Source organism: Fragaria vesca, linkage group LG6 (genome assembly GCF_000184155.1).
Source record: "Fragaria vesca subsp. vesca linkage group LG6, FraVesHawaii_1.0, whole genome shotgun sequence".
NCBI lineage: Eukaryota > Viridiplantae > Streptophyta > Magnoliopsida > Rosales > Rosaceae > Fragaria > Fragaria vesca.
The window spans coordinates 35,915,772-35,934,449 of record NC_020496.1 but is presented as its reverse complement, the minus strand read 5'-3'; the positions used below and the strand labels follow the sequence as shown (position 1 = coordinate 35,934,449).

At 37.1% G+C, this 18,678-nt stretch overlaps 3 protein-coding genes across 3 annotated transcripts in view; all 3 read right to left on the bottom strand.

Annotated features, from left to right (window-relative positions):
- Positions 1 to 10,888: 10,888 nt before the first annotated feature.
- On the bottom strand, positions 10,889 to 12,510 carry LOC101310242 (translation machinery-associated protein 7-like). The gene is made up of 4 exons (XM_004304455.1): positions 12,350 to 12,510; positions 12,166 to 12,221; positions 11,286 to 11,327; positions 10,889 to 11,195 (listed from the first exon to the last, which is right to left on the bottom strand). The coding sequence occupies exons 1-4, from the start codon at positions 12,363 to 12,365 to the stop codon at positions 11,115 to 11,117; spliced, it is 195 nt and encodes a 64-aa protein (XP_004304503.1). The 5' UTR covers positions 12,366 to 12,510; the 3' UTR covers positions 10,889 to 11,114.
- A 380-nt stretch (positions 12,511 to 12,890) lies between these two features.
- LOC101309951 (G-type lectin S-receptor-like serine/threonine-protein kinase CES101-like) lies at positions 12,891 to 16,455 on the bottom strand. Its single transcript, XM_004304454.1, has 6 exons — positions 15,238 to 16,455; positions 14,522 to 14,814; positions 14,090 to 14,300; positions 13,752 to 13,989; positions 13,513 to 13,663; positions 12,891 to 13,366 (listed from the first exon to the last, which is right to left on the bottom strand). The coding sequence occupies exons 1-6, from the start codon at positions 16,391 to 16,393 to the stop codon at positions 13,055 to 13,057; spliced, it is 2,361 nt and encodes a 786-aa protein (XP_004304502.1). The 5' UTR covers positions 16,394 to 16,455; the 3' UTR covers positions 12,891 to 13,054.
- A 1,007-nt stretch (positions 16,456 to 17,462) lies between these two features.
- The window catches only part of LOC101301130, a 16,555-nt gene continuing 15,339 nt past the window's right edge, over positions 17,463 to 18,678 (bottom strand). Inside the window, exons 2-3 of the mRNA XM_004306240.1 lie at positions 18,248 to 18,303; positions 17,463 to 17,785 (exon numbers count right to left, since the gene is read on the bottom strand). Of these exons, the coding sequence (XP_004306288.1) occupies positions 17,657 to 17,785; positions 18,248 to 18,303 (185 nt within the window). The 3' untranslated portion in view covers positions 17,463 to 17,656. The remainder of the gene's footprint in view (positions 17,786 to 18,247; positions 18,304 to 18,678) is intronic.

Here is an 18,678-nt window from a genome sequence, read left to right as displayed (position 1 = left end):
CTTGAACTCTCTTTGATCGTGTTATATATGTTGATTAAGCATATATATTCTATCTCCTTTTTGGAAAAAAAAAATTATATATATATATATCTATTTATTCTTTCAGTCTTTTTTTTTTCAATTAATAAAAAAAGTTCAATTAGTATTTAGTGAACAAGTGGGTATTGTGAATGAGAGTATTTTAGAAAGTTTGAGGTTGTGTATTAAGCAAAATAATAAAATATAAAAATCTTAAGGTAGTGTAATAAGTAAGAGATGTGTATCTAGTATCTACCAATATGTGAATAAAATTTCTCTATGGAGAAATACATGACCTAGAGTCTTTTTCTACATGTAGAAGTTAATGATTATATATTTTTATATCATCTTGGAATTAAATATTTCAGATAAAATATTAGTTTCCCATGTATCCCCGCTATTTTGTCGATATATCTGATATCTCTTTTTTTCAAAGTTCCGATAGATATATAGATACCGATATTTTAATCTTTGGGCATGCAGGCGGCAAATTGTTGTCCTAAAAGTTGACTCCCCTATCGTTGTTGGCAATTAATGACACGACCCACCCCGAATTTCACCCTGAAACCCGGAGTAAGTCGTGCGGGGACCACCTCCAAGGAAAATTTACTGAAAAGATTGAGAAAATCTCCCTTGAAAATGGACAACCCTAACTCGAAAATTCCAAATTACACTCTTAATACAACACGTCCAAACATCACATAATTATCCTTTAGAAATTCTAAACATAAAATACAATAATCCCAAAGTATTCAGAGCAACTAGACACTAGCGGAAGCAAGAAAACACTAGTAGGTTAAACAGGTAACCTACTGATGAAAACTGGCGGAAATGCGGGTGACTATGCCTCGCCTCCTACTAGATCCAACCCGAACTTTGCAGACTGGGCAATTTAAAATGAAGGGCCCAGAGAAAAATATTTAATAACGTTAGAGTGAGTGGACAAAAATAAAATAATAAATAAAATATTTATGTTTCCCCAAATTAATTTCTAAGGAAAAATCGAATGCATGCCGCAAGCGATAAAACTTTTATCTCATAAAATATCGAGCCTCTCAGACTCTATAATATATGTATATATTTACACTCGTCCATACTCCCTATATAAATTCATGGGTCTATATAGGGCTACTACGCTCGCGTCCAACGCTCACGTCACGCCTTAATGCGGTGCTACACTACGCCATTAAGGTGGACAGACGGGTGTATAAATATGTGTCCATACCCCCTATATGAATTAAACACTCAAATAGGGCTACTACGCTCACGTCACACCATAATGCGGCTATATGCTACGCCATTAAGGTGGACAGACACATATGGCTAGCTAGCATTTTATATACATACTCTCTCATAAATACATATTTATATCCACCGAAAATCCCATTTTCGGTAACTCTCCAAGAGAAATAAAATCGTCAAAATAAAATGACGTCAAAATGCTCCACAACAATAATTGTTCATTTATGAACTATAGCATGCATTTTATTTAAAACAAAGGTCCACTCACAAATTAGGCCTAAGCCTAACGTCGATCTGGGGCCTCGTCTGCTCGAGCCTCCTCACGTCCTGTTCCAAATATAATATTAATTTCCCAACTAACAATCAAATATTTAATCAAAACAGGCAAAATTACCCGAGAGCCATAAATACGCTCATCATTGCCTAACTTCGATATTCTTAAATCGAAACGATCCGAACTTAAATATCATACTCGACAGTCATAAATACAACCTCCCCAAAAATACGACTTAAATCCTACGGCCGGATTCTACATTAATTAACCGCCAAAAATACCACACTTCGGAAATTCACAAATCTTTCCAAATCTCATCCAAAAATTCCATAAATCACATCAATATAATCCCCTTAATATTCAACATTTAAAACCCTAAAAATCTCCCAAACCGCGGCGGCTCTGCCGGCAGCGGCGGCTAGAGGCCAATTCCGGCGACCTCCGATTCCTATGAAATTTTGATAGAATAATCCTCTCATCATGCTCTACAACTTTCCTAACTAGCACAAACACCAATTCCAAGCCTAACTAGGATAATCGACAAAAAACATCAAAAACGCCATAAAACTTCCACCTCAGATTTCTCCTTACCTAGCTCAAGAGGGAGTGAGTCCTTTTAGGGCAAGGCTGCTGGGTTCGAGGGCTACAAAACCATACCAAGCTTGCCTAGATTGGTGGCCGGAGGAGGGAGTTCCGGCGAAAAGCTTCCCGACGTCTCCGGCGAGGTTTCTCTTCTTCCGGCGGGCTAACGGCTCGGGGGCTAGGCCGGGGAGGGAGAGGAGGAGATGGGGTCCGAACTGGGGTGGAGGGGTGGCTGGTGGCTAGCCGGACGGTGACAGCTGGCAGCTGGAAGTTTCCGGCGAAAGGGGAGAGAGCACGGGAAGGAGAAGGAAGAGAAAAGAGAAAGAAAAAAAGAGAAGAAGAAATAGGCTTGGGACTCCTACCCGGTCCAAGTCCTATATACAACCCAATTCCAAAAATAAAACACCCTGAAAAAAATAATACCGGAATAAAAATTACCTTTTACTAGCTAAAATTTACCATTTTTACCGTCGTCATATTTTCCTCCTACGAACAATCCTCCGCACATGATCGTCCCCGAAACCCCTCTAGAGACCAATTAAACTATTAACTCAATGACGAAGACGGTAAAATTCTTATTATAATCAAGCTAGTAAATAAGGTAAAAATAAGGTCGGGATGTGACAATTAATGACGACTCTTAAGTTAAACTATTAAATGACATCATATGATTCAAGATTAAAGTCCGAATCATATAAGGAAAAGGTCATAAGCAAAAAAGGCTAATGAATAACATATTCAATGTTATGCAATGAAGCAAAATCATCTCAAAGGTGCTAAAAATTATCAGTTAGTATTTCAGCAACTAGTTCCTACCCCTCATAAAACCTTGTTTGGGGCTTTCATGATGGGATCTAGTAACTATAATGCTAACTTTAAAGTTCCCTCAGTTAAGTTTTTCAAATATTTATGAGACCATCCATATTAACATAAATAGTCTAAACCCCATGCCATTTGATTTGTAGGATGCATGTGTATCCAAGTGACATGGTTATCCTGAAGAGAATGTCATGATATAATGTTAGAGTTCCTAATACGGCTGTACATATAAAAGTTGTAGGTACGCCATTAGAGAATAATATCTTGGTTGATACTAATAAATATAATGTTTTTGATCTCATATATACTTGGTTTAGGTTCGCCACCAGCCCAAGGAGTTAAAAATCGATATATTTTTTCCCTCCCAAGCATTTCTCGTCCGAACTTTCGATATATCGCGATATTTCAAGATATTTTACGAAACTTTTGAAATCCCGCCAAAAATTTTGACTGGTTTTGGCGCTTTGCACGTGGTCCTACCTTTGCAGCATTTGCTTCTCCGTGGTCCTCCACATGTCCTCCTTCCATGGAGCTAAAATTGAAGCAAAATGTTCAATTTTGCACCCCAGGGGATTCGAACCTTGTTTAGGTTAGTACAAGCCTAACGCCTTAACCAACCCTACTAACCATCCAACTTGTTCATCTTAGTATCTTTACAATATATATTGGATTCTTTCCGAATCTGAAAAGTAAAAATTAGGTAAATGTCTAATCTACAACTAACTTTTTTACCTACACTTCTTAATCCTTTTTAATATATCTACATGTCAAATGTTTATAACTACCTTTCAAAAAAAAATTCCTACAAAACCTCTTAATTGTAATCCTTTTTTTGCACCTTTGATGATCCATTACTTCATTTTTCATTTATTCTCTTCGGCTTCCCGTTTCTTTCCCATTTAACATACATTGTTCCCCTGCTCCTATGTTTTGGTGATTATTACTTATTAGTTAATATTAATAGATGCACAGTGCATATATATATATTTAATGTTTAGAGTTCTAATTAACTAAGTTTTTGTGTATGAGTCTTTTATAAAGAAATACAATGACTAGTGGAGGAAGTAGACGTGATCTTACATGGGAGCACGGTGAACAAATTCCCAAAACGGTAACATATGTAAATATTGTCGGATTACGATGAAGAGTGGTAGAGTGACACGCCTTAAATACCACCTCAACGGCATGGATCCTGGAAACAATGTGCAACAGTGTGAGGCTGTTCCAATAGAAGTGAAGAATTTTATCGTATCCTTCTTGATGAGTAAGTAAAAAGAAAAGACAAAAAAATACATATGATGGAAGATGTTCGAGTAGAGCTTCATGGAGAATTAATTGGCTCAGAAGATAATAGTGACGATGAAGTGTACCTTGATGAGGACATGGGCCATGAGGAACTGAGAGCATATCAACAAGAAATTCGTGACTCTAAAGAAGCACAATGGAATAGAGAGCACCCCCACAAAGTTCCTAACCGAGATGGGTCTAGTAGCTGCACACACATGCGACGAGCAACAAGTGTTAGAGAGTCATAATCAACACAACCGTTGGTAGCAAAACTTAAAAGTAATTTTCAATCCCGTCAAAAGAATATCAAAGATTCATTCTCTAAATGTTCAGTTAAGGAGATGATGGGTCATTTTATCAGTAAGTTTTTTATTTATGACAATGTCCCTGCTGCGAAAGCAACATCTCCTCATTATGAAAATACGGTGATTGGAATCCAAAGAGCAGGGGAAGGAGTATTGCCCCTACACCTTATGAGATAAGAAACAAGTACTTGGATATGGAATTCAAAGACAGTTATGAATATGTTGACACACTCAAGGCAACACGGGAGACCTACGGATGGACGATCATGTGCGATGGATGGAAAGGGCAAACTAGATTGTCCAACATAAATTTCATGGTCTACTCCAAAAGTACCTCTGTTTTTCTCAAGTCTGTTGATTCTTCTGGTGAGAAGAAAGAGCATGAGTATACATACAAATTGTTGAAGGGAGTTATAAGAGAGGTTGGAGAGCGCAATGTGGTTCAAGTGGTGACTGACAATGCTACTAATTATGTTAAAGCTGGTAAGAAGTTGATGAAAAACCATAACGCTTATTGGACTTCTTATGCAGCTCACTGCATCGATCTCATGTTCGAAGAAATGGGAAAGAAAGAGCAAATTTCTAAGGTAATAAAGGTAAAATTATTTCAAAGTACGTTTACAATCATAATTTGTTGTTGACCAAAATGCAGGAGTTTTGCAAAGGAGAAATTATTCAGGCTACATCAACTCGATTCGCAACAAACTTCATTTTCTTAGAAAGCTTGATCAAGAAGAAGGCGGGATTCAAATAGTTATTTACAAGTGATTGGTGGGAAGGCAACAGTTTCAGCCGCACTGAACATGGACGCGTCATTGAAAATATTGTACTCGATCATCAATTTGAGACTCAGGTTTAAAATTTCCTTGTTTTTCTTCAAATTTTAGTCAATTTTTTTATTTTTTTACTGCAATCGATATTTTCCCGAAATTTCTGTTGAAATTTCCATATTTTGGAGGGTCAAAATTTTCGTAATCACAGAAATTTTCTTCCTTGCACCAGCTAATGAACATCTCACTAGAAAGAAAGTAATAGAGCTTTAAACGCATATTTATAGATGGTCAAAATAAAACAGTCTTCCCGCTGTTTGGGGAGAATAAGACTACTGTCATTTGAATAACGGATTGAATTTGAGTGGAATGTATCCGCCAGGTCTAAAGTTTTAAGCTCCTGACAATAGAAGATTATACATGTCATATAATGCTCTATGTGATATTATAAGTAAAAGATCCACATTCGCTAGATATTATTTGTCTTAGAAGTGACAATATTTGCCCTAGAAGTGGCATATGTACCCAAAATCAAATGCATGCATATAACTATGTGTGGGATCTATGAATGATGATCATCTATGAAATTTACAAATGGTAGCTACCAAAGACCATTAAGGATTGTATAACGATGTATCACACGTTTCATTATGCATGTCGACAAAACATATTATTGACCAAATTGGAAAGAGGCAATTCTAATGAAACTGAATATTTGAAACGTGATGAGATACTTATACCTTTAACCCTACATGATACAAAAGGGTATTGATCATAGTGAAAATAAATCACTATGGCATAATTTCTACAAGAGACATGGGGATTATGAATATCTTTCTTTATATGTGACAATTTTCTGTAAATACAGTGCACTACCAGAAGAAAGGCTTTAGCCGACGAAAATAAAAAAACCAGGCCGGCGAATTATTTTTTTCGTCAGCTAACGTGGACTTTAGACAACGAAATTAAAATTTCGTCGTCTGAATAATTTTTTTCGTTGGCTATAGTCAAAGTGCCTTATATTTGCAAATCTGGACAACAACTCATCTGGGAAAAAAAACTATACGTAGAACCTTCAAACACAAAAAAGTCGTGAAATAAGATATAACCAGAATGGTGAAATACGTCTACGGTTGAAAAATCACAGTATTCCGGTAAAGTCTCGGTGCCGATAGTTGCGGTCAATGCAATTTACCCTTATTATTCACTATGCTGCAGATTTGGCGTTTGGTGTCCGATTGACTATTGTGATACCTTTCCGGAAGCGTAACGGCCCTACGAGTCAAACTCATTACTAATGCCATGACATATGAGCCTTTTTGACCATCTGAGTCTGTTTAGGCTTCAAAATGCAGTTTTCTTATTTCTGATTAGAGTTGACCGTTTCGATCGAGCCCTTAACATTGTCGAATCCAGTTGAATTTTTTACCATTGACATCTTTCGTCATAATGATCATATCTGACGGTCGAATTTTGATTTGTGAATTTTAGTCATCGGAATCACAACGTGTCTACTATTTACCGTTATTATTCCCTATGGGGAGCTCTATCATCGGAAGGTAAATGTCTTAAAATTTTTATATGGCAGTTGCGTCTCATCTACGTGAGAGTTTTTCATGTGGAAGGTTTGACCAAACTACGTAATATAGAGGGAGATATGAGTGTTTTCGTGTGATAAGTGAAGATTGATTAGGGTTGACCGTTTCGATCGAGCCCTTAACGTTGTCGGATCCAGTTGAATTTTTTACCATAGACATCTTTCATCATAATGATCATATCTGACGGTCAAATTCTGGTTTGTGAATTTTAGTCATCAGAATCACAACGTGTCTACTAATGTTGTATAACTTGTTTAGTAGGTTATACAATTTTGTGAACCAACTCTACATAGGATGCAAAATTATCAAAAATCTCGTGAAATAAGATGTGTTCAGAATGGTGAAATACAGTTATGATTCAAAAATCAAGTAAATCGGGTAACGTCTTGGTGCCAATAGTAGCGGTCAACCCTATTTACAGTTATTATTCCCTATGGGGAGCCCTATCGTCGGAAGGTAAATGTCTCAAAATTTTTATATAAGCAGTTGCGTCTCATCTATGGGGAGCCCTATCGTTGGAAGGTAAATATCTCAAAATTTTTATATAGGCGGTTGCGTCTCATCTACGTGAAAGTTTTTCGTGTGGATGGTTTGATAAAACTACGTAATATAGAGGGAGATATGAGCGTTTTCGTGAATTTATAGACTTTAGTCGACGAGATATTAAAAAAGTCGTTGGCTAACGTCAAAAATTTTTTAGCGGTAAACCAAATTTGGAGGAAAATTTTAAAAGGACTTTAGCCGACGAAAATATATGAAAAGTTGTCGGCTAAAGTTGAAAAATTTTCAAAATTTTCAATTTTTTTTGGCAGTCAACCAAAATTTTCAAAAGAGTTTAGCTGACGAAAATAAATAATTTCGTCGGGTAAAGTCCTTTATATAAGAGTTTTATCGGAGGTGGATGGTAAGAAGTCAGAAAATCAGAAAAAGTTCCGGATTTTCTTCTCGGCCTAGCTCCGCCGTCAAGCCACCGGAGACCGCCACACTTGTCCCAAAAGCTTCGCCGTCGTCTCTACTTCATTACTGGACAGGTGGTGCATCGAGTGGCGCCACCGTGAGGGATAAATCGAGCTCCAAAACTCCGCCGGTTCGGATTCGGTGTTGATCGAATTTCTCTTTCCTCATGTCACCATTTGGTGAGTTCTATATATGGATAAGTTGAGTTTGATTAGTACTACATTCCCCTAGAATTTGGTAGCTCGATTCGGTGTGTGTGAGGAGAATCGAAGATTTGAAGTTTTTAGGGTTTAAAATTGGGGATTTTTATATTTTGATTCAATTGACCTGTTTAGGCTTAGAATTGGGCTTCGACTTCTTCTAGAAAGTTGTTCGAAATGTTGAGAGGAAGATTCTGTCAAATTTTGGTGGTGATTGGAGGTAGTCGAAAGTTTCTGCAGTTTTTTTTTTCAAAAACCAGCAACTTTAGCCGACGATATTTAAAGGTTTAGCCGACGATATTTAAAGGTTTATTCGTCGGCTATAGTATTTTTAAATTTTTTATAAGGTTTAGCCGACGAATTATGGCATATTTCGTCGGCTATAGTTATTTTTCAAAATTTTTTTATAAGGTTTAGCGGACGAAACAGACTATATTTCGTCGGCTATAGTTATTTTTAAAATTTTTTATAAGGTTTAGCCGACGAAACAGACTATATTTCGTCGGCTATAGTCTGGGAAAAATTTTTTTATTACAGACTTTAACCGACGAATATCTTAATTGTTTCGTCGGCTAAAGTCTGGGAAAAAAACCGACGACATGTTTTTCGTCGGCTAAACTGTGGGACTATAGCCGACGAAATTTTTTTTTTGTCGGCTAAAGTCATTACCGACGACCTTTTCCCGACGAAATCTTAGCCGACGAGCCAGATCTTAGCCCACGAATTAAGCTAGGCTAAAGTGCTTCTCCTGGTAGTGGTGTTACATAATAGATATAGTTGTTATTGACGAGAGACTTATGACATTTGTCATTGTATATTATGAGGATCATAAAAGACACGTTGCTAAAAGTAAATTCTCAAAAATGAAGTGTCATTACAAGCTTATCGCCTGTCAAATCCTTATAGGATTCAAGTACATGAATGATTCTAATGTAATTCGATTCACGAATACTTGAGAAAACCTGAATCTAATTTATGGAATCAAATAGTCTAAAGCTAGCTCATATATACTCATTCTGTTATAATTAACATGATCAAAACTGCCTCAAGGAGTACTATGATTGGACTACAAAATCGAATTCGAATTATGATCATTATGTTACTACATATTCTAACTTTCAAAGTTATGAATTAGTTAGAGCTCTTGAAGAGCTTATATGGGATGTATCACTGCACAAAGATATTAGTGTATGGGATGTATCACTGCACAAAGATATTAGTGTGTAAGGCTAGATATGCCATGAGATTTTTCAATGTTTAAATGTGAATTTTCTTATGTTGTTTAGCTATTGCTTAGTGTATGAATTTGATCATATAATTAAATGAGGTAAGACGTATTGGAAATCGTCTAGCTCTGTTGGTATTGTTTTAATTTTGCAGGTTTGAAATTTCATAATGAGCCCTCATATGCAAAACACGCATGGTGTCATTTTAGTGATGAACAATCAAACCGTTATTTACGGCGCATGAAGCTTGCAACGCTCAGGGGGAGATTCTCATTAGGGGGAGCATCCAGAACTATGTCACCTAAGAAAAGACATATGCGCGTTGTACTCTTTTTCTCCTTCGACCAGGGTTATTTTTCTCCCACTGGGTTTGTGTTACCTGACAAGGTTTTAACAAGACAACATTAAGCGCGTCCAATTTTATCATTCATTGGTGGACATCCAAGGGGGAGTGTTATAAATATTATAATCTATGTGGTTGTCCACATAATTACTCATTAGTTATGTACTCTGATGTAAACCCTACCTCTATATAAGAAGACTAATGAGAATGAATGAGAACACTTCTACCTCCTCCCAACTATTCTCTCTGTGTCTTCTATTCCTCTTTTCTTTACTTTACAAGACTAAATCATTTATAGATTTCTTGTTGTGCTTAAGTGTGATTATGAATGAAACAGAAAAATAGATTCCATGTTTAAAGAAAATGATGCAACTCTATTCTCTAGTCAACCGAAAGGCAAGGTTTTTGGTAGAGGACTGTTTGTTGGTTATGCACAAATGGCGCCTTATCTTTTATCTCTATGTGACATTGGAATGTTTACGGTCTTGTGTTGATTAATGAACCTAATACAAAACTTTGGCCATGTTCTAGAATCCAGTTTAGGCATGAACGGAAGAACTGATAAGATTCTGACTTGCACCGGTTATCCATTACCCTGCCTCCTGTTCAAACACAGATGATGAGCAGATGTTGGAATGACATGAAAAATAGCACCATGGGAGACTCTAGAGCCATTTAATGCAGAGAAGAAGTTCCAAGTGAAGCTCTTTGGGTATAGCCGTGCAGGGCACATTTCCGATGATGTAGTCTTTGAATTGGAGGGCACACTGGGGGACATATAAGTCACATAACTGAGAAAGCTATAACAAATTTAAGTGGAGAATTATAGTAGTCTGACTGCCAAATTGAATTTCACAGTTCACTAGCGCAGCAGATCAATGAGAATATATATCATTTACTTCCAACACTTTCATCAGCACTGGAAGATTCATTGGAGTAGAATGACACAACGTAGAATAAGCGTTCACGTGCAACTTAGAAAGATTGCAGAATCTTGGCATACAATGAATGAGAAGGTCGAGAAAGATTAAAGTGGGAAGAGAAAGGTAAAGCTCAAGCACAGATGTCTTTGTTCTTGTACCGGCTTAAATGTAATAAAGGGCTACACGAGCTTGAAGTTGATTTTAATGTTCCAAAACCTTCATCGAACACAGATGTGAAGATTGATTCCTGCAAAGTTGTAAACCACAGTGATTCAATCATTGTAGCACATACAAGGCAGCACATTTATCATTCTCATTTGCTCACAAGAGGAACTCCAAAGAACGAAGTAGCACATTTATCATTCTCATTTGCTCATAGGGGGAACTTGCTCCATACATAACAAGATAATTAAGAAGGACACTTCAGTTTATTTAGTCTTAATGTTACACTGACACTCATATGAGCGTTAGGAGCACATTCAGCTAGAAATTAGACCATCCCATAAATTGAAAGACTTCAACACAGATAATATTATATCACATCCCAACTTTGGGTACCGAAAACCCCTCTCATTTCTTTCCACTCTTCTTGAGGCCAGCACCTCCAAAAGAACCCTTCTGTGATGCCTTGGCTCTAAGCTCCTTCAGTGCCTGCTCATCATTTGAATAACATCTTTTTATTAGTAATTAGTCAAACAACTACATCAAGTAACCAGGACATTCTGAAAATTGAACTCTCACCTTTTCCTCATCCTTCTTCTTCTGAAGCTTAGCCAAATCATCCTGCACAGTAGCAAATAGATATTCTTATCACAAGGAACAATGAAAGCAAATTTTATAAGTCAAAAAGTTTGTGAAATGCCCTATCCCTCATATGAGTCAAAAAAATATTCCCTTAGTGGAAGGGCCCTGCACATATGATAATAAGATCTGAAAACACATATAAACAGGTTCAAACCCGAGGATGAAGATCTAAATTTGAGCAGGACAACACAACACTCATACTTAGAATAAGAGATTCAGCATAAAACAGCAAGGAATCAAGGAACAGCTTATATTCTGGTAATAACATAAAATAGATAACGTATGCAAAAGTGCAAGGCACCTAAACATTCCAAACTAGAAGACTAATGCAACCATTCCTGGTAGCAATTGCTGGTCATTATGTGGTTCCTTGTTACACATACGCTTTCTCTAGACTCATTATGGAATAGTTAATAGTATGCCAATCGAGATTTCCTATTACAAAAGAAAACTAAGCAAGATAATTGACAATGAAAAAGGATTTACCAATGCCAACTTAAACATTAGATGCCTCTAAACTAAATTACTTGGCAAACGGCATAACAAATCAAAATTACAGAGAGTTCGTCTCGCTGAACAATAAACAAAGTTACTAATCCAATTTTCACCCAAATCTGTATACATCCCAATTCCACTGGTCATAACAAATTGAATTCTAAACCGTCTACCAAAACACAAACCACCATCGATCCAGATAATAAAACCCATCATATTCAAGCAATCACAATCTTTTCCTCTCTAAACACTAAGCTCTCAAATCCATATCATCCACCAAAGCTACAAACTTGAAGTTGAAACATTCAATATAAACCAATACCTCATCGTACTCCTTCTTATCAGCCTTGGGTTGCTTCAAAGGCTTTGCCTTTCCACCTAAAACAAAAGCAGCAAAATCAACTTCGTTTCCAAAATCCCATCGAATCTGACAAATTGTTAGGGATTAATTGACACGAGAAATTGAATCTGAAAAGCTTGGGGCTTTTGAATTAGAGAGGACGTACCTTGCTTGGATGACATGGCTGCGATCTAGGGAGGAAGGCCTGGTCGGAAATCGAGAGCTAGAAGAAAGAAGAAGACCGAACCCTATTTGCAGCAGCCGAGAGATATTATTAGTGGAAGACGAGTCACACCGCCATATATAGACAGAGATTACATGCTTTTTACAGAGCCTCTACTTTTCTTCTTATTGTATTTTACACTTATACCCTCCTCAATTGAAGATTTGAAGGTGGTATTTTTTTTTTCTTTTTTTTTTCTTTTGAGAAAAGGAATTGATCGAAGTGGGTGGATAGGTCACCGTCCCACAGTATCACAAATATATATGAAAGGAGATGACTCCTTTCTGGAATTGTTAGAAGTCTCTCCTTGTTGAAACTTGGTCCTTGCCTTCTTTATTCTCCGTCAAATTATTCAAGTATCTTTACTGTGACTTCTGCTCTATCATGTGATGATGGCCTTTGCTCCTTTGGTGTAGCTGCTTGGAAGCACCAAATCTAGAGACTGCTGCTGCATGTTGCAGTGCAAGCTACTTGCAGTAAGTCGTTTCTTCAGTACCTTTATTAGTTATATGATGACCTTGACAAAAATTTTAACCCCTAATCTGTCTATCAATTGTTGCTCATTCACATTTCACCATTTAACAATCATCTCTGTAACATGGATTCATATATAGTACAGTAATTAGTAGTTACAACTTACAACTGCATTCATCGTGCTTCCATTTCTGATATAGTTACATCATTTGTGGAGAAACTTCCGGACTCTTTTCCAGATGTCTCTATAAACTCTTTCTCAGCTCTATTTATAAAAAATGCTGGTTGCTTAGGAGGAGGTAATAGAATGTTTTGATTTGCAAGCATGGAAACAACATCTGGCATTGTTGGCCTGTCTTCTGCATGGTCTTGTACACACAAAAGACCCACATGAATGCATCTTCGAACTTCAGTCATGGGGCACGATTCATCTAATCCTGGGTCTGCTAGCTCAAATCCTCTATCTTCATTCCAAAGCTGCCATGCCTAAAACAAGTAGGTTACATGTCTTATTGTTAAACCCTTGCCATGCCTATTCTTGATACAGATGGATCAGACTGAGGTAAGTGTATACATAATTACATACTATGCCAGATATCTGATAAACAACTTGTTTGAACAAGAGAACTTACATATCCAATGAGGTTGAGTTGGGACTTTGAATGGTAGTTGCTATTATTCTTCTTTCCACTTACAATTTCCAGTAGAAGGACTCCAAAGCTGAAAACATCAGTTTTTATGGAAACAATACCTTTCATGGCATACTCCGGAGACATATAACCACTGCAGTGATATTAAAAAGACAATTAGGCATTTGAAATATGTGGGTATATGCAAAGTGCAAACAGATGTGTGAGCACTTAGTACTTACTATGTTCCAACAACTCTATTTGTGTTTTCTTCTGACTCATGCAACCCACATATCCTAGCCATGCCAAAATCTGATATTTTAGGATTTAGATTCTTGTCGAGTAAAATGTTGCTGGCTTTTAAATCCCTGTGAATCACTTTTAGTCTTGAGTATTTATGAAGATAGATTAGTCCTTGAGCAATCCCCTCTATGATGCTGAAGCGTTTCTTCCAATCTAAGAAATTTTTTCTTTCAGCATCTGTCAGGGAAAATTGTTATATAACTGTAATCAATTAGCGCAGGAGTTAGAAATAGAAATAGCTTCTACAAAAAATTTGAAGGAAATTTTGGACGCCTACCGAAGAGGAAGAAATCTAAGCTTTTGTTTGGCATATACTCATAGATCAATATTTTTTCGTCTCCTTGAATGCAGAATCCTAAAAGCCTCACCAAATTAGTGTGTTGGAGTTTAGCAACAAGCAAAGCTTCATTTTTGAACTCCACCAGCCCTTGTCCTGAGCTTCTTGAAAGTCTCTTTATTGCTACTTCTCTCCCATCAAGTAGCTTTCCCTAAAATTAGGCAAGTGATTTTCAAACCTCCTAAGAATGAATCAGTTTTGTTTAAAAAAAAGACAAAAGGAATGAATCAGTTCAAATCCGATTAGCATGTCCCTGTTGTGGATCCTAGGCATTAGCATGTCCCTGCTGTGGATCTTCTCTGCATCTTCTTATTTAGATGAAATGATGAATAGAGTCAATAGACAGATTATAGTGTATAGTAGAAATTGTACCTTATAAACTGATCCAAATCCACCTTCTCCTAGCTTGTTTGTTGATGAGAAACAGTTGGTAGCAGTAGCAATGGTATCAAAACTGAATAACTGCAACTCATTGTTTATGTTTCCATCTTTCTGGTGTTTTCTCCCTTCACCAAGTTCATATAAGAGCATATTGTATTCCATTCTTTGTGAGTGATTACCTCTTGATTTTGATTTTTTCCATAGTACATAGCAGGAAGAGCATAGGAGAGGAAGAAGTGCAGTTCCACCCACCAAAATCAGCAGCCATATCCACCACTTGTTGCCTGAATTGACAAATTAATAAATTTCATCAGCTATCTCTTGTTGCCTCCTCAACATCGTAGTGTAACCAGAAAAACTCTCACTTCTAGCTGAAAGGTTGGCTTTGCCTTTAATGTTCCATATCAGACTGTTTCTTTCCAACTTCTTGCTTCTGAGTTGGCAAGATATGCATTAGAGTGTGAGATGTAGAAATTTGCTGCTCGTGAGTTGTGTCATTTATTGTAAATATAATGCTTGGCACATAGAAAAATGCAAAACAAACAATGGACTAATGCAGGTGTTTGGACAAAGTTAAGAGTGAGAAAATTGGTGAGTGAATCCAAGATATCATGTAGTCCATTAGTCATGTTCTCACTGTTGGTTCCTATTTACACCATAATGTAATGCGCTCAATTAACCCATGCCATAACATGTGGACAGATTACCTTTGGATTTCAGGATGTATATCTCTCTCAAACCACCCAAATTGTATTGTGTGAAGCTTGCCCCTTTCTTCCAAATCTCGCAGCCGGTGCCATCATCATTTGCAGAAGCGTAAGCAAGACAAGAACACATTTTGAAGCAAACATCCCAACAATCAATCAGAGTCAAGTTCTCATTCTCAGGGATCTTGATTCCACTGCTAGACATGACACCAAGTTTTGACACGAATTTGTTGTTAGATTTCCTGCAGTCTGGTAGCCTCTGCTCAACACACCCTCTTTTCAAGGTAGAGTTGGTGGAAGAAGTGCATGAAACTCCTGTAAACATGGCATCCGTCCCGAAACCTCTGAGTTCACCTTCTTCACTTAACAAGAGCCTTGGAAAAATAGTGGTACCTTTATCTACTGAATAACTCAAGTATGTTTCATTCTCATTTGATATGTAGCTAAAGTTGAACTTATAGTTACTACAAAACTCATCTGTAAGGCTGAAGCACCAAGTGTGCCAAGATCCACTAGTCCAGTACAGATTTCCTCTCCAAGAAATGACCATTTGTTTGACACCACTCGGGTCCAAACCAAGTGTAAAAGACCCTATGCTCGGCAAATCTCCAGTTCTCCATGATTTGAGAGTCCAATTGAGACCAGTTTTGCTATTAAATCCCAACTTCATTTCTGGCAAAAGTGTGTCAGTTGGATAATCAAAGCTTTGCCACAACTCCTGCTTTATAGATCCATCAGGGTTCAACTCACTAAGCACAAAATTGCCACTGTCAAGTAGAACAGCACTAGTATTGATTGCTTTTATAACAGAATACAGTACAATATCATCTACCATCTTCTGTGAAATCTTCAAGTTACCATACTGATCAATTCTAAGAACTCCAGTACTGTTAAGAATCGGATTATCTCGGTTGGCAACCCATACTGCTTTTTCATTATTTCTGTTGTACCATATGCCTAAGTAAGAGTTACTTACATCCCCAGGCTTGAAGAATCCTAACCTGAAAATCCCAGATGCTGAAAAAAGCTGCATCCCATCCTTGAGCTCTTGGCCTTGTGCTAAGGTATCTGATTGACTCTCAGAGAGCCTCATCAATAGTATGCAGCACAAAATACAGACAAGTATGATCCTTCCTATGATAGCCATCAATTTCATATTTTGCTCATTCTGAACATAAGAGCTCTGAGAATTCCTTGTCTAATACTCTCATATATTACAAACGTAACATGAATGATTTTGTCCAGGTTATGTTAAGCTTAATTTGAAGTTTAATCGATCCAAATTCCTTCAGGATACGGAACTACAAAGTCAAAGTACGTAGCTTATAAATTCCAGCCTCCAAAATAGACTTTTTAGGAGTGATTTAGAACCATATGAAAGTTTTCCTTGTTAAAAATCTAGAGCTTAGTCCAACAAGCAGTGGAAACCTGTGATTTTGGACTAATCTAATTTGTTTCATTGTTTTTTTTTTTCTCTTTTATTTTGTAGGAATTTGTTTGATTAGTTCCATCAATGGATTTAGTAATTAACAGCTAAAACTTGTCATTTGGTCTTTTTCACGAGGCTTTGCTACAGGGGTTTGTATCACTGTGACAAAAGTTATCTAGAAATTGTATTCTGGTGGGGCTATCAATTAGGCACCATCAAACCATAGTCATGTGATATTGTGACCTCTGTACTGCCATGTCTGCACTAGTTTATTAGATCACCAATACATATGCTTGAAATGATCTCTAAATTTCAATTATTGTGTTTCAAGATCACAAATTCAAGATAAACCCTTTGTTTTATGAAAATTCCTTATTGTGATAATGTGTTCTTCCCATACTGATTGTTGGTAACAATTAAGTGAACAGATTAAGAAGAACCCCATTCTAAATAAGTGTCACAAAAAGGGATTAAAAGCCGCATGAATTGCTTTAGTTTTGAAGGTTAAAACAAAAAGAGAAATTTTAGAAACAATACATCAACTTTTCACCGCTAAAAATTAAGGTTTCTCAACTTTTTAAAATAGCACATTGATACATAAACTAACAAACCCGACATAATATTTGTACACTGTTAAATTTTCCGTTAGGTGATATATGTTAAGTGTCATATTTTAAGGAGCAAAATGGTATGTTCAACTATTCATACTTTTATATATGCCAAATCAATGTTTGGTAACAGAGAGGGGGAGCGGAGAGTGGCAACAGATTACATCAGTAACAGTATGGCCTACTTGAGCCAAGGCATCAGCCATACAATTTCCTTCCGCCAAACATGCTTAAACACAACTGAACTTAAACCATTACAAAGGTATATCTTGGACTAAAAATTTGATCCTCCAAGGGCATTGTGCTTTACCAGTGAGGACATCTAGAAGAATTTTAGAGTCGCCTTCAATGATGACAGCTTGATTGGAGGACTCTGAGAGCTTCATGAGACCATGTCGAAGGGCTTGAGCTTCAGCAGAAAGCACATCTGAAAAACCAAGATTCCGAGGGACTGCCACCAGGGTTTAGCAGAGCGGTACTGCTGAAATAAAGCAGCTGCACTATGGGTAACCTGAGCAGGGAGAAAGGGCAAATTTCTAAAAATGACTGAATTGCGAGTTTTCCAAATGCTATGACACAGGTTTAAAATTTGGGCAAGACCAGAAGGATGAGAAGAGTGATGGTCACTTACCCACTGGATAAAAGAGGAATTTTGTTGGAAAAAGTTTGCAAACCAAGGTTCATGCCATTCCAATTGAATAATTGGAATGTGGTTGGTTTTCTTCAATTTTTGGTCTCCAGAACTAACTAATAGACACAGTGCGTGTTACCTTCTAATATTGAAATATTGAATAATTGGATGCCAACAATTTATCAAATGAACAACATTAATACTTGATATGGGGACATAAACTTGATCCACCAGCATTAGTACTACCATCCTTATAGAGTACATCCTAGATAATCATGGCAATACCATTAGCTACACGGAAGATATGTCTAATATGGAGTGTAAAGATGTCATAGGACTTACAATCATTCCTAATCCGCCAATGTCAGATCTATCCTCCATAGTTTGATGTAGAGCACCTACCATGAGTTAGCACTCTCAAGGTCAATAGCATCCCAATCTTGGGAAAGAGCTAGAAGGATTCCAGCTCTACAAGCCTCTGCCTCTATGTGAAAAGCAGAAAGGACGTGGGAAATACAAAGCCATTGCTGCAATACATGTACAATGTTTGTCTTCAACCACCACGCTATTTCCCCCATCACCCTCATTTATCCTGAAACTACCAACCACAATAATCTTGAGTCGCCCACTTGGTGGGTGCTGCCACCTATTTCTCTCTTCTTAGTCTGGACTTGGTTTGTACCTTTTGATACTCTTCAAGGTACTTGAAGGCCGATAGAGCAGCGTATGAAGCATTGAAACAAGCACCTTCCACAAAATATTATTCCTTTCAG

Coding starts and splice junctions, on each gene's coding strand:
- LOC101310242 (XM_004304455.1), bottom strand. Junction 11,328..12,165: donor ATAAGAAGGAGTACGATGAG/GTATTGGTTTAT, acceptor GCTACTGTGCAG/GATGATTTGGCTAAGCTTCA. Junction 11,196..11,285: donor AGAAGAAGGATGAGGAAAAG/GTGAGAGTTCAA, acceptor AATGATGAGCAG/GCACTGAAGGAGCTTAGAGC.
- LOC101309951 (XM_004304454.1), bottom strand. CDS start 16,393: ATGAAATTGATGGCTATCATAGGAAGGATCATACTTGTCTGTATTTTG. Junction 14,815..15,237: donor ATACATCCTGAAATCCAAAG/GTAATCTGTCCA, acceptor TTGTCAATTCAG/GCAACAAGTGGTGGATATGG. Junction 13,664..13,751: donor AATAGAGTTGTTGGAACATA/GTAAGTACTAAG, acceptor ATATCACTGCAG/TGGTTATATGTCTCCGGAGT.